This window comes from Plecotus auritus, assembly GCF_963455305.1.
Source record: "Plecotus auritus genome assembly, chromosome: 10".
NCBI classification, from domain to species: Eukaryota; Metazoa; Chordata; class Mammalia; order Chiroptera; family Vespertilionidae; genus Plecotus; species Plecotus auritus.
In genome coordinates this window covers 22501311-22514272 of record NC_137785.1, presented here as the reverse complement: position 1 = coordinate 22514272, position 12962 = coordinate 22501311, and the positions used below count along the sequence as shown (strand labels likewise).

At 41.6% G+C, this 12962-nt stretch overlaps 1 protein-coding gene across 3 annotated transcripts in view; it reads right to left on the bottom strand.

Annotated features, from left to right (window-relative positions):
• Window positions 1-12962, bottom strand: part of CDH13 (cadherin 13) — a gene marked incomplete at its 3' end in the record, with an annotated part of 1096460 nt that overhangs the window by 633583 nt on the left and 449915 nt on the right. For all 3 annotated transcript variants that reach the window (XM_080645767.1, XM_080645766.1, XM_080645768.1), the window contains exon 4: window positions 11616-11732. In XM_080645767.1, the coding sequence (XP_080501893.1) occupies window positions 11616-11732 (117 nt within the window). The remainder of the gene's footprint in view (window positions 1-11615; window positions 11733-12962) is intronic.

Here is a 12962-nt window from a genome sequence, read left to right as displayed (position 1 = left end):
CTAATGATGAATATAAGCTTTTATTAGACTTAGTAAAAATAAGTTAGAAGTACTTCTGTTTAGTTGTGAATAAAGATAAAACTTTTGATTTTTAAAATTTAAATGGATTTAAATATCCTTGTATATATGAGTAAATCCTGAAATATAGGAGCTTGCTTTCTTTCTCTCCCTCTATCACTCCCTCCTCCTCCCTCTATCTCTCTTTCTCTCTCTCTCTCTCTCCACACACATACACACAAACAAAATCTATCAACATAAAATTTATCATAATCTGCTAAGGATGTTTCTATGACCTGACATAATGGTTGGCTGCCATGCAATTTATCTGGTAGCCCCACTACCACTGTGGAAAATTAAAATTTATAGGAAATATCCAGGCTGATCATATAATGGTCTGTTAATTTCATTTTAACAACAAACCAGGCTATGATGACTTTAATTAATCAGTAACCAGTGAATGCCTTATCCAACCAGCCACAGACCTGGCTAGAATTCAAGTCAAATAATACTTGATCCCTACTGTGTGTTATGCACTGTACTGAATCACTACACTTGATGAATTATAGTTAATGGGAAGATAAGAAAAATATAAAAGAAATTAAGTTGCTCCTCAAAATGTGTCATGTCATCAAAGAAATATAAACATGTATAAGGAAGATCAAACAAAAATTCCATAGTGGAGACTATAAAAAAAAAGCTTTAGCTCAGTACTGCCCAATATAAATATAATGCAAACCATATAATTTTTAATTTTCTGGTAGCCACATTAAAAAAAGTAAAAAGAAACATGAGATTAATTTTATTCATACTAACATATACAAAGTATTTTTATTTCAACATGACATCAATATATGAATTATTAATGAGATATTTTCTATATTTGTGCGTGTTTACTTAAAGTCTTTGAAATCCCGAGTGTATATTAATCACACTTGCACCTCAATTTGGACAGTATATTTTCAGCAAAAATATTTAATCTGTATTTAGATTAAAACACAGTTGAAAAGGTAGATTCATGTGCCAACTTGTTCCAATAATTGGGTCAAATAGTAATTTTTAAGCTTAAATTTAAATTAAACTTTAAAATCCAGTTTCTCAATTGCACTAGCCACATTTCGAATGCTCAGCACCCACGTTCAGTTAGTGGCCACCATGTTGGGAGTATAGACAGAACTCTCTGCAATGGTGCACATGTCCCATTGGACAGTGCAGCCTCCAACTGTAAACAGGGCATCCCTGGGAAGTGAGGAGGGAAGAGTCCAAAACCATGGGGTTGCTGAATGTAGAGACAAGTTCTGCTATTCACCTCACTATGAATTTTGGAGCACTGAGCTTCTGGACTCCATAGATGCCCTATATTCAAATTTCTCTTCCCTACAGTAGCCAATGGTAAGTTTTAGTTATTGAATAAAATTGCTAGTTGTTTTAAAAGGGGGAAATTCAACAGATGTAAATTTCTGAGAAGAGAAAAGGCCTGCAGTTAGATTTGGATAAGAGCTGTGAAGCAATGGATTTTAAAAGAGGCAGAAGGATGATGGTGGTTCCATGAAATAGATCAGGTAATAGGATGGAGCAAGGGATGCTCGCCTGCATTTCTGTAGGAGGGTGACATGGTGCAGTGCTGGGGATCAGTGCCAGGTTTCTGGTCCAGCTTCTGGGATGCAGCTTGGCACCTAGGGGTTCTCAAAGTGATGCAAATGACTAGTATGTAGAGTAAAACAAGTTTAATTTTACTACCATTAGGCTCCTTAGCAACTATTTGCATAAGTGGGCATAAATGAGAGATACACAGTGCTTGGATGGGGGAGACCTCTAATAAGCATCTATCCCAAACTCTGAGGAATATTTAGCAACTGCCATAGATCACCCTTAGGTATGACTGACATTCATGACACAATCAAAGCCACATCCTGGTTGAGTGGTTTTTATGACTTGGTCTAATGATCTATGTTGATTCTTTACAAAGAGCACATGGGCCAATTACATATTTCTCCCATTCTGGGTTAAAGATCTCTTTCTAAAGGCCCATTCTACCAATTTATAGGGGATATAAAAAAAGGATTTTCAGTAAAATGTACTTTCATTCGTTTTGATGAAAAGGGTTTGTGATGAAAGTAGAATCTCTAATAAGCATTTCATAAATGACTTGTCTTTCAAACTTAATATAAAACAGAATAAAATACGTCTCCCAAGACCTTCTTGCTTCTTCACAGATTTAAAGTCCCCTGCTCTCAATCAATCGGGTCCAAGAACTCAAAATTCTCTAAAGATGCAATCAAATATTTATCAGTGAAAGTTGGTAAAACTGAGAAATTATTTATGGCCCAAATTTTGAAATAGTCACACTTTGAAGGGGGAATAAAAAAGCATGTGCTAGGAACTCCACACTCCCAGATCCTCCCTGCTGTCTGGTATTCAAAAACAGGAAGAAAATCACGTTTGAGGAAGAATGTTCATTGAGGAAGAATGTTCACGACTGGTGTTTTACCCTCTTTTTAGAAACACTAAGAGAGATGGTAGAAAAGTAGCCCCCGAATTCTAGTAATTTAGCTATTTACCGACCAATTTATTGGCAGGTAGATGAATTATGCATCAGTAAAGACTGGGTCAAATCCCTAGAACTGTCTGCACAGCCTTTCTGTGAATATACAATTCTAGGTGGCACAACCCTTAACTGGGAACCCCCTACAGAGGGCTAATTCCCTGCAGCACCTTGCTTTTGATGTCCTTACCTTTTAGTAAAGGGACTCCTTGCTTTAAAGGAATTCAGGTTGCAACAAAATATGAGAGAGGGAGAGAGGGAGACTGACTTAGTTTCCATTCATACTGTTGAAGTACAAAACAAAAAAATGTATTTTTGGCCAGGATGCCAACTCTTGTGTTTTTTATGACAATTTTATGTTTAGCTAAACTTAATTTTTCCAGCATCCTATCTAATAAAAGAGAAACATGCAAATTGACCGTACCTCTGCTATGCTACCAGCCAATAGGAGTGAGTATGCAAATTAACCCAACCAAGATGGTGAGGCCCATAGTGACCAGGAGGCACTGGGGCTGCCGGGGAGGATGGGAGACACAAACCCGCAGGGAGGCCGGCACCCAGCAGCCCCAAGTCCCGGAGACACAAACCCGCAGGCCTGGCACCCAGCAGCCCTAAAGCCCGAGGCGGAGGTGCTGGGGCTGCTGGGGGGGTGGGGTGGGCAGCGGAGACACAAACCCACAAGAAACCTGTGGAAAGGAAGATAAACTATCATAATTTTATCTCCCTTTCCACAAGATGAGAAAACTGCCCCTGGTTTATTTAGTGATGTGGCCCACATCTTTCTTCAAACACAGGGTATGTTATGACCACTCTCAGGAAGGTCTGGTCAGAATATCGTCTCCAGAGAATAATGCTACTGTGGCAAATCATCTAAGAGAGGAAACAAGCTTTTGTTGAGTTTATTCTGAAGGTCAGAGAACATGCCACCCCAACATATGCTGTGTTGCTATATTGATGATCTTGAGCTGCAGACGCTTGAAAAACAGCAAATGCATGCAGAGAATTTCACTGAAGTCTCCTGATCTGCCTAAAATCAGACCCCCCTAAAGGAGCTTAAATGTTATAGGTCCCCTTGATGGGAGAAGTGTCATCAGGCATAGAAGACTGACTCCTGTCACAGGACAGGAAAGTAGAAGTTGATATAACACCCAAACTTTGTTACAAACAATTTTCCCCCACCCCCATTCATCTTTCCTAAATATCATTTACTCTCCTCTAAGAGGCCTACATCTTCCATCCCCTTTCCCTAGGAAGAAGGTATTTAAATCTGCATTCTAAGCCACCTTGGGGAGTTACTCATTTTTCCCTGGGATCTCCCACATATACACAAGGTATACATGTTAATGAACTTTTGTTTTTCTCTTGGTGATCTGTCTTTTATTACAAGGGCCTCCACTAAGAACTCAGAAAGGTAGAGGAAAACTATTTTTCCTCCTCCATAATTCTATCTCAGGAAATCACGTCCCCAGCTGAACAATGAGGTTGGCTCAAGTACCAAGCAGTCTTGGCTGACGGGAGGGAAGCTTCTAGGGAGAAACCAATGATATTGGCATCAAAGTGGGACAGAGGGCACAAGCATGGTTTCTGGTGGGAGTTTAAAGTGGTTCAACAGAATCAGAAACCAAGATGGCAGCATAGGTAAACAACTAAACTGCTGCCTTGCACAACAATTTCAAAACTACAACTAAAAGACAAAACGGACATCATCCAGAACGACAGGAAGGCTAGCTGAGTGGAAATTCTACAACAGAAGGAAAGAGAAAAGCACACTGAGACTCAGAGGAGCTGCAGGAAGCAGAGGTACTGAGACGTGCGCAGAGAGGACTGGCAACTGAGTGCACAGCTGGCTTTCTCAAGTGGGAGGGAGACAAAAGCTCCCGACTGCGCTGAACTCCAGTCCCGGGCGAGACTCTGGGGACCCAGACTCATACAGGGTGAAACTGGACTGTCAGGAAAGAGAAAAGCACACTGAGACTCAGAGGAACTACAGAAGGCAGAGGTTACTGAGGCGCGCACATGGAGAGGGCAGGCAACTGAGTACGGGGCTGGCTTTCTAAAGTGGGAGGGAGACAAAAGCTCCTGACTGCACTGAACTCCAGTTCCAGGCAAGACTCTGGGGACCCAGGCTCATTCGGGGAGAAACTGGACTGTCTGGCAGAAGGCGGAACTCAAGGGCAGCTTTCTCTCAGAGGTGCTTGCAGCAATTACCATGTGACACTGAGACACAGGGGCCTATTAGGGCAGGGCTGACAGAAAACCAATGCTGTCTGTTCCGCCCTGAGACTCTGCCCCATCCAAGCTGAGCACAGCGGCTTTTGCAATTTTGCAAGTCTTGTCTCATAAGGGTGTCTCCAGCACAGAAGCTCTCCCAGCGTAGACACAGCTGATCCTCACAGCCAATTGGCCTGGAGGTCAATTCATCCCAGTGATACCAACAACAATCAAGGCTTAACTACAACAATACTGTGCACACAGCCTACAAAGGGGTGCACCAAGGGTGTCCACCTCAGGTAACTGGGGAGGCTGAGCCACTGGGCCTTATAGGACACCTAGCACACAAAGCCACTCTATCAACTCAGGAAAGCAGCCAAAATGCGGAGACAAAGAAACAGATCACAAATGAAAGAAATGGAGGAAAGCAAATGACTGGATTTAGAGTTCAAAACCACGGTTATAAGGTTTTTCCAGAATTTCTTAGAAAAGGCCGATAAATTTAGTGAGACCCTCAAGGATATGAAAAAGGACCAAATAGAAATTAAGCATACAATGACTGAAATAAAAAATATTATACAGAGATCTAACAGCAGACTAGAGGAACGCAAGAATCAAGTCAAAGAGTTTAAATACAAAGAAGCAAAAAACACTCAACCAGAAAAGCAAAAGAATCCAAAAATATAAAGATAGTGTAAGGAGCCTCTGGGACAACTTCAAGTGTACCAACATCAGAATTATGGGGGTGCGAGAAGAAGAGAGAGAGCAAGATACGGAAAACCTATTTGAAGAAATAATGACTGAAAACTTCCCCCACCTGGTGAAAGAAATAGACTTACAAGTCCAGGAAGTGCACAGAACCCCAAACAAAAGGAATCCAAAGAGGACCACACCAAAACACATCATAATTAAAATGCCAAGAGCAAAAGACAAAGAGAGAATATTAAAAGCATCAAGAAAAAGACAGTTAGTTACCTACAAGGGAGCACCCATACGACTGTCAGCTGATTTCTCAACAGAATCTATGCAGGCTAGACGGGAGTGGCAAGAAATATTCAAAGTGATGAATAGCAAGAACCTACAACCAAGATTACTCTACCCAGCAAAGCTATCATTCAGAATTGAAGGGCAGATAAAGAGCTTCACAGATAAGAAAAAACTAAAGGAGTTCATCACCACCAAACCAATATTATATGAAATGCTGAAAGGTATTCTTTAAGAAGAGGAAGAAGAAGAAAAAGGTAAAGATAAAAATTATGAACAACAAATACATATCTATCAACAGGTGAATCTAAAAATGAAGTGAATAAAAAAATCTGATGAACCGAATAAACTGGTGAATATAATAGAATCAGGGGCATAGAAAGGGAGGGACTGACAATTCTTTGGTGGAAAGGAGTGTGGGGGGTCCGGGAAGAGACTGGACAAAAATCGTACACCTATGGATGAGGACAGTGAGGGGGGGTAAGGGCAGGGGGGGTGGGTATTGGGTGGAGGGGAACTATGGGGGAAAAAGAGGAACAATTGTAATAATCTGAACAATAAAGATTTATTAAATAAAAAAAATAAAGTGGTTCAACATTTTTGGAGGATGATTTGGCAAATTCGATAGAAATGTTCAAGGTACATCCAAGAGTCTTCTTCTAGGAATCACATCTGCTGAGATAAAGCACAAGTGCATAAGCCCTGGCCAGAACCCAGGATGCTACTGTGGGCTCCCCTTCCACGATAGGAAAACCTGGGACCAACCTGCATTTTTAGGATAAGGTGGCATCTATACTAATAAAAGGGTAATATGCTAATTAGACTGAACATCTTCCGGGCGACCTTCTGGATGGCCTTCCGGACATCCTTCCCGACAAAGCCATGTTGGCGGGGCCAAGGCAGAGGAGGTTAGAGGTGATCAGGCAGGCAGGGGAGAGCAGTTAGGGGGACCACATCAGCAGGGGAGAGCAGTTAGGGCAAACAGGCTGTCAGGGGAGAGCAGTTAGGGGGATCAGGCTGGCAGGCAGGTGAGCGGTTAGGAGCCAGAGGTCCTGAGGGGTCCCAGGTTGGAGAGAGTGCAGGCTGAGCTGAGGGGACCCCCTTCCCATGCACGAATTTCGTTCACCTGGTCTCTAGTTGTATTATAAAATTCCTAAACACATAGGAAAGTAGAAAGAAGTTTACAGTGTTCCACATTCTCCCATAACCTAGATTCTACTATTAACAATTTATGATACTTGTTTCATCATACATGAGTCCATTAATCCATCATCCCTCCATCCACAGTATTTTTTGGTGTGTTTGAAAGAATTAAACTTAATTTTAATGCTGTTTTAAAGAGAACAATTGTCAGCCAGGATATTTCATTGCATAGGAGAACTCTCAGATTGCACTCAGCAGCCCTGAGCATGTTGGCTGAGAACACAGACTGAAATCTCAAAGGGCTGTCACAGAGCTTGTCTCTGCTGTGTAGGGACTGTGTGACTTCCAACAGGTTACTTCGTCCCTCTGATTCTCATTACTCTATTTGGCACATTGGAAGATTATCCCCATGCAGCTGCTGTTATGAATATTCAACATAATAGTTGAAAAATGCTTACAATTTACAGTACTGGACAAATAATGAATTTGGATTATTTTCTGTACTCTGTAATCTTATGAAATCAAGGATGCTGTCTGTTTCCCTTTGTCATTAAATGCCCAGCCTCTAGCACAGTGCCTTGTAAGTAGCAGGTGCTGAATGTATGCTTGTTGACATGAACTGAATTGAATTTTAGAGATTTTACCTCCTGGGATGCAGCAAGTACTTATTAATGGAGAGAGGGAAGTACAGTTGGCTTCAAAAGCATGAGACACAACAAAAGTAGTTCAGGAAATGAGGTGGAAAGAGGATAAGACAAAGAGAAAACCTAGCCTGCAAAGAAAAAGTATTATACTGAGTTTAGTGATACAACAGAAGTGCCCTCTCCTGCCCCTTGGACCTCACCTTTTCAATGCATAGCCCAGACTTCTAGTTGCCATATAGCTATGGCCTGCAGGCCCACCCCAGGCCTCAGAGGGCTGTTGTGCCTGTGTACAGAGCACAGGGCAGAGCGAATGCGATAAATAATTCACAGTTCTAGCCCTGGCCCTCAACCGAAAACTGTCGGGGTTGGCATATAAATATCCCAGCTTCCTTCCCTGTGGAATGGATAACTCTGACAGTGTGCTTCCTTCCATTCCCTAGTGTTTCCCCCTGGGATTGCAATCCAGTCGCTCACAGTGTTGGCTTTCTTGATAAACAGGTCTCCCAAGTGGCTGCTTCCCTTCCCAGTTTCTCTTCATCACTCCCTTACCAGTATTCTCTTTACATTCTAAATAAACTACCTGCATTTGAATTCTTGTCTCAAGAAACTCAAAGTAAGACAAGTGTCTTTATTCTTTAATAACCACAGAATCTCTTCAAATGGCATTCTATACTGAAGTCTGATTTGAAGTTGCCCTGGCTCAGGCAGTTCAGGTGGATGGGGATAATGTGCCTGTTTGGTTTCCTTTCCCTTCTCCCCACCTCCCAACACTCACTAAAGACGCCTATAAGCTCTCATAGTTCTGCAGAGCAATGTTTGTCAGCTACTGGTAGAGCTGATGATGACAAAAGATATAAAGAAAAGAATAAGATGAATGAATAAAAGCAAGAAAGCACAAAAATAAAAATATGTTCCTTCAAAGGCATAAAGAGCATGGGAAAAAGAGCAGTTTTTGGAAGGCAGTGCAGTTATTCTGTAAAAACCATCTGGAGTTTTGGGAAGCTTTCACATATTACAATGTTAGTAGACTATCACATTTAGAAAAACAGTTGCTTTGTAGAGAATCCAGGTTAAGAGCCCATGTGGGCAGTACATAAAGCACTAAGGAGAGATGAAGCCTCAGCTTGGAAACAAAATTTGCAGGAACAATGCAGAAGAATGTCTCTAGTTAGCTGTACACTTATTGACCCATTATGTATCTCAAGGAAAGAGGCTTATAAAAATTATCCAAATACAGTCAGGGAGATGAATGTGTGGGAAAGAAGGAAACTTTAGAATGATCACAACTTAATGTCTATAAATATGCATATCTAGACATATTTAAGAGAAAAGGTGTGCTAATAATAATTATGCCAGAACAACCAATTTTCCAAGCAACTTGTTTTAACCTAATTAATGAGACAAACTCTGATACTAAAGTATTACATATATATTAGTGGTAGACAGGAGAACATATTTTAGATCAGACCTCCATAAACTTGAGAGTGCAGCAGAACCACCTGAAAGGCATGCCCAAAAAGATTCCTGGCCTCATTCCAAGAGTTTCTGGCTCCGTGGTTCTGAGGTGGGAAATGCATATGCATTTCTAGTAAGTGACCAAGTGATGCGAATGCTGCTGTTTCATACCTGAAATAGGACCGGTTTAGATCAGTGGTTCTCAGCCTTGGCTGTACATCAGCATTACAGGAGATCTTTTAAACATACTGATGTTGGGTCCTCAGCCCTTCAGCCAATGAAATCAATTTCTGAGGTTGGAGACTGGCATCTGTATTTTAACTGCACCAGGTGATTCTTTTTTTTTTTAATATATTTTATTGATATTTTACAGAGAGGAAGGGAGAGGGATAGAGAGCCAGAAACATCGATGAGAGAGAAACATCGATCAGCTGCCTCCTGCACACCTCCCACTGGGGATGTGCCCGCAACCAAGGTACATGCCCTTGACCGGAATCGAACCCGGGACCCTTCAGTCCGCAGGCCGATGCTCTATCCACTGAGCCAAACCGGTTTTGGCTGCACCAGGTGATTCTGAAGCACATCAGGCTTAAAGAACAAGAACACAACTTGTGTCCTTGAAGTTGTTTAGGGGCATAGTCTTGTAGACTTGTGGACTCTGGTCCCTTAGCAATTGTGATTATTGGCTTCAGGGAAAATTACAAAAGCCATCATAGTAATTAGGGCTGTCCAAAGGGTCAGGACTCATCAGCCCCACCCCGTCCACTCAGAACAGCTCTGCTCCCCTTTACATCACATCCTGTATGCCTGGCAAGGTTTTGCTTAAAAATAAAGGACACCTGGCACAGTGGTAGATTAATTATAAATATGATGATAATGAGGACACTGGATAATCAATGCTTCTAATCTATATATATAAAAGCCTAAGCGACCATTACGATCAGGCGACTGGCTGGTAGCTATGACACACACTGACTACCAGGAGGCAGATGCTCAACACAGGAGCTGCCCCCTGATGGTCAGTGTGCTCCCACAGCAAACCTCCTGTGGCCTGCCAACCTCCTGCAGTCCCTCCCCCCTGCCAGCAGCCTGATCAAGACCCAGTGAGAAACCGAGCAAGATGGCCCCAATTGGCCCCGATCACCAGCCAGGCCAAGGGAATTTGTGCACTGGGCCTCTAGTTTCTAATAGAAGTAGATTTCTAGTAGTCTAAATCACCTTCACATTTCCTCCAGATCACTATAAAACCCTATTTTTAGCTCATCTCTATGTATCTACTGTTTCCTACCACTCAATTCTGCTCCTAACAAATCATTTCCTACAGGGGAGCCAGAAGGATTATTTTAAAACACACACACACACACACACACACACACACACACACACACACACACACGAAGACCTTAGTGTTTCTTGCTGCATGCATGGTGAAATCCCTACCTCTCACCTTGGCCTCCAGGACTTCAATTCTTACCACTCTCTTCTTTGCTCACTGCATTGTAGCCAACCAGGCATTTGCTCCTAAAATATACCCCATTCTATCCCATCTCCAGGCCTTTTCACATGCAGTTTTCTCTGCCAAGAATGCAGTTTACCAAGATCTTCCCTTGGCTGTTCCTTTCTCATTCTTCCAATTTGCAGTCACATGTCAGTAACTCCAAACAGACTTTACCAGTGTAAAGTCGTTGTAAAGATTCCTTCCTCCCTCTACTCCCTGATCCTGCCTTTTGCTTTTTCACATCACCCCGCTTCTTATTTCACAGCACATGTTATCCTCGGCAATCTTCATGTTTATATATTTACTCATTAAACTGTCTTCTCACTGGAATACAAGCTCCATCACAACAGGGGCGTGTATGCTTGCTCAAACCTATGCTTACCAATCCCCAGTCTTGGTGTCCAGCATATAAAGGTGCTCCTTACTTATTTAATGAATGAATAAATAGTCCAATAGCCACAGTCACTGAGATGATTCATTCATCTAAGCACTATTGTTCAAATTTCAAGTTCACCAAAAAAAATACAAACTGGTTAAAATTTGATTCTCCATGTTGATGCTTCTATGGGGGAAGAATGTGCTGACCAGGCAGCACCAGTATTTCTGTCCATTTCACAGTGACTGTTTCCTCTTGGGAAAGTTGTGGTTTTGATTTTTGCAACAGTGTTTTCTGGATCTGATTAGTATGATTTAGTTTCTTTGATCTGGTTCCTTTGATCTTAGTTTTTAGAAAGCTGATCCAATGCTGCTCCTGGAATAACACATTTGAAAACTAGGATCTAAATTAAAAGACCGCATATCATCGTACTGCTACAGTAATGGAACTTACCTGAATGGCTGCCTTGAGATTATCTATAAAAGCAACTAGCTTGTTGCTTAGCCAATGACATGCTTCTGACACAACTTCAACATCGTTATGTACCACACAGATCTCCAGATCATGACATTCAAAGCTGTTACTACTGTTTTTTGCAAACACTAATCTTTTGACAATTTTTTTTTTGGCAAAAACAGTTTGCCTTTTTATCATAGGGAAATTAAGGCCAATTCCAGCTCGTCACCAAGACACCAGTTTTCTCATGTATGCTCATCTCTTAAGAAAAACGTGCTTTTGTCATTTGTCTTTTGTCTGACTTACCTTGCCGACATCTCTTGGGAAAGGTTGTCTCTGATTCTCTGGAATTAAAATGGGAGATACCACAATGGACCTCTTTTGTCTTGGGACAGGAGACGTTCTTGCAAATTTAAATATATCCTAAAAGATAAAAAGTAAAATCAATTGACCCCAGGGAGAGGATGTATCAACCTGCTGAGATATAGCTCCTTTGTTGTGAAGGCATGCAGCTGTTTGGACATGGTTAATTTTATTCCATCAAACCTCATTAGTGTTAGCAAGTACATCCTTAGAATTCTACTAAACCTGACATTGTGATTCACAATGACTATCATTAAGCTATTTAATCCCATTTTCTGAATCATTCTATTCAGTGTCAGTCTTGATTTATACATCTTTTAGTACTGAGCATTCCCACTCTGCTCTTTACCTGCCAAGTGAGAGATTTCTCACCTGGTCATGAACCAACAGGACTCACTGGATATTAAAGTGACTCTCCTCTAGGCCACCTGCAAGGTCCTTACACTCCCAAATGAACAGGGATGAAGGAGCAATCACAAAGTTACAAACTGTCAAGCATTATGGACACTTGGAGTCAATGTGTTTTCAAGGACCACTTGTTGTTATCATTACTCATGGGAGGACTGTGGTGATGCATTCCCCATGCAGTATGTCCCAAACTTTAATCACTGGAACACCACTGTCAGGATGTCTGCCCCATCCATAACTCACCTTTTCAATTAACCAAATGTGTGCAAAAACCACTTTATATCAAGATTTTAAATAAAGTACCAGTATTTATTTCTATAACATATAGGAAAACATAAAAATAAACATACTGGAGACCAAATGATGTTATTAAATTTGAGCTAGAAACTCCAGGGGGAAAAAAAGCCCCTCTTTTTAAAAGGGAGACAAGAAAGGACTAGGCAGGGGTCCTCAAACAACGGCCCTCGGGCCACATGCAGCCCGCTGAGGACATTTATCCGGCCCGCCAGGGGCCGCTGCCTGTCCTGCTTAGCAGCCGACTCGTCCCGGGCCCACAGTACGCATAGGAAATTGTTCATAGTTTTTTTTTTAAACTATAGTCCAGCCTCCAACGGTCTGAGGGACAGTGAACTGGCCCCCTGTTTAAAAAGTTTGAGGACCCCTGGACTAGAGGGTTTTAAAGTGTTGTTGGCACCAAACTTAGACTTTTTCCTTGATCTGATCAGAAGACTGAAAGGGAACTGAAAATAGAATATCACTGTCAATATATAAACCAATCTCATTTCGTTTCACATGCTAGCTAAAATTATCTTATGTATCATCACAAGTAAGCAACCCAAACTTTGAGCAACCAGTTTCTATCAAAATCATGTGGCAAATGAT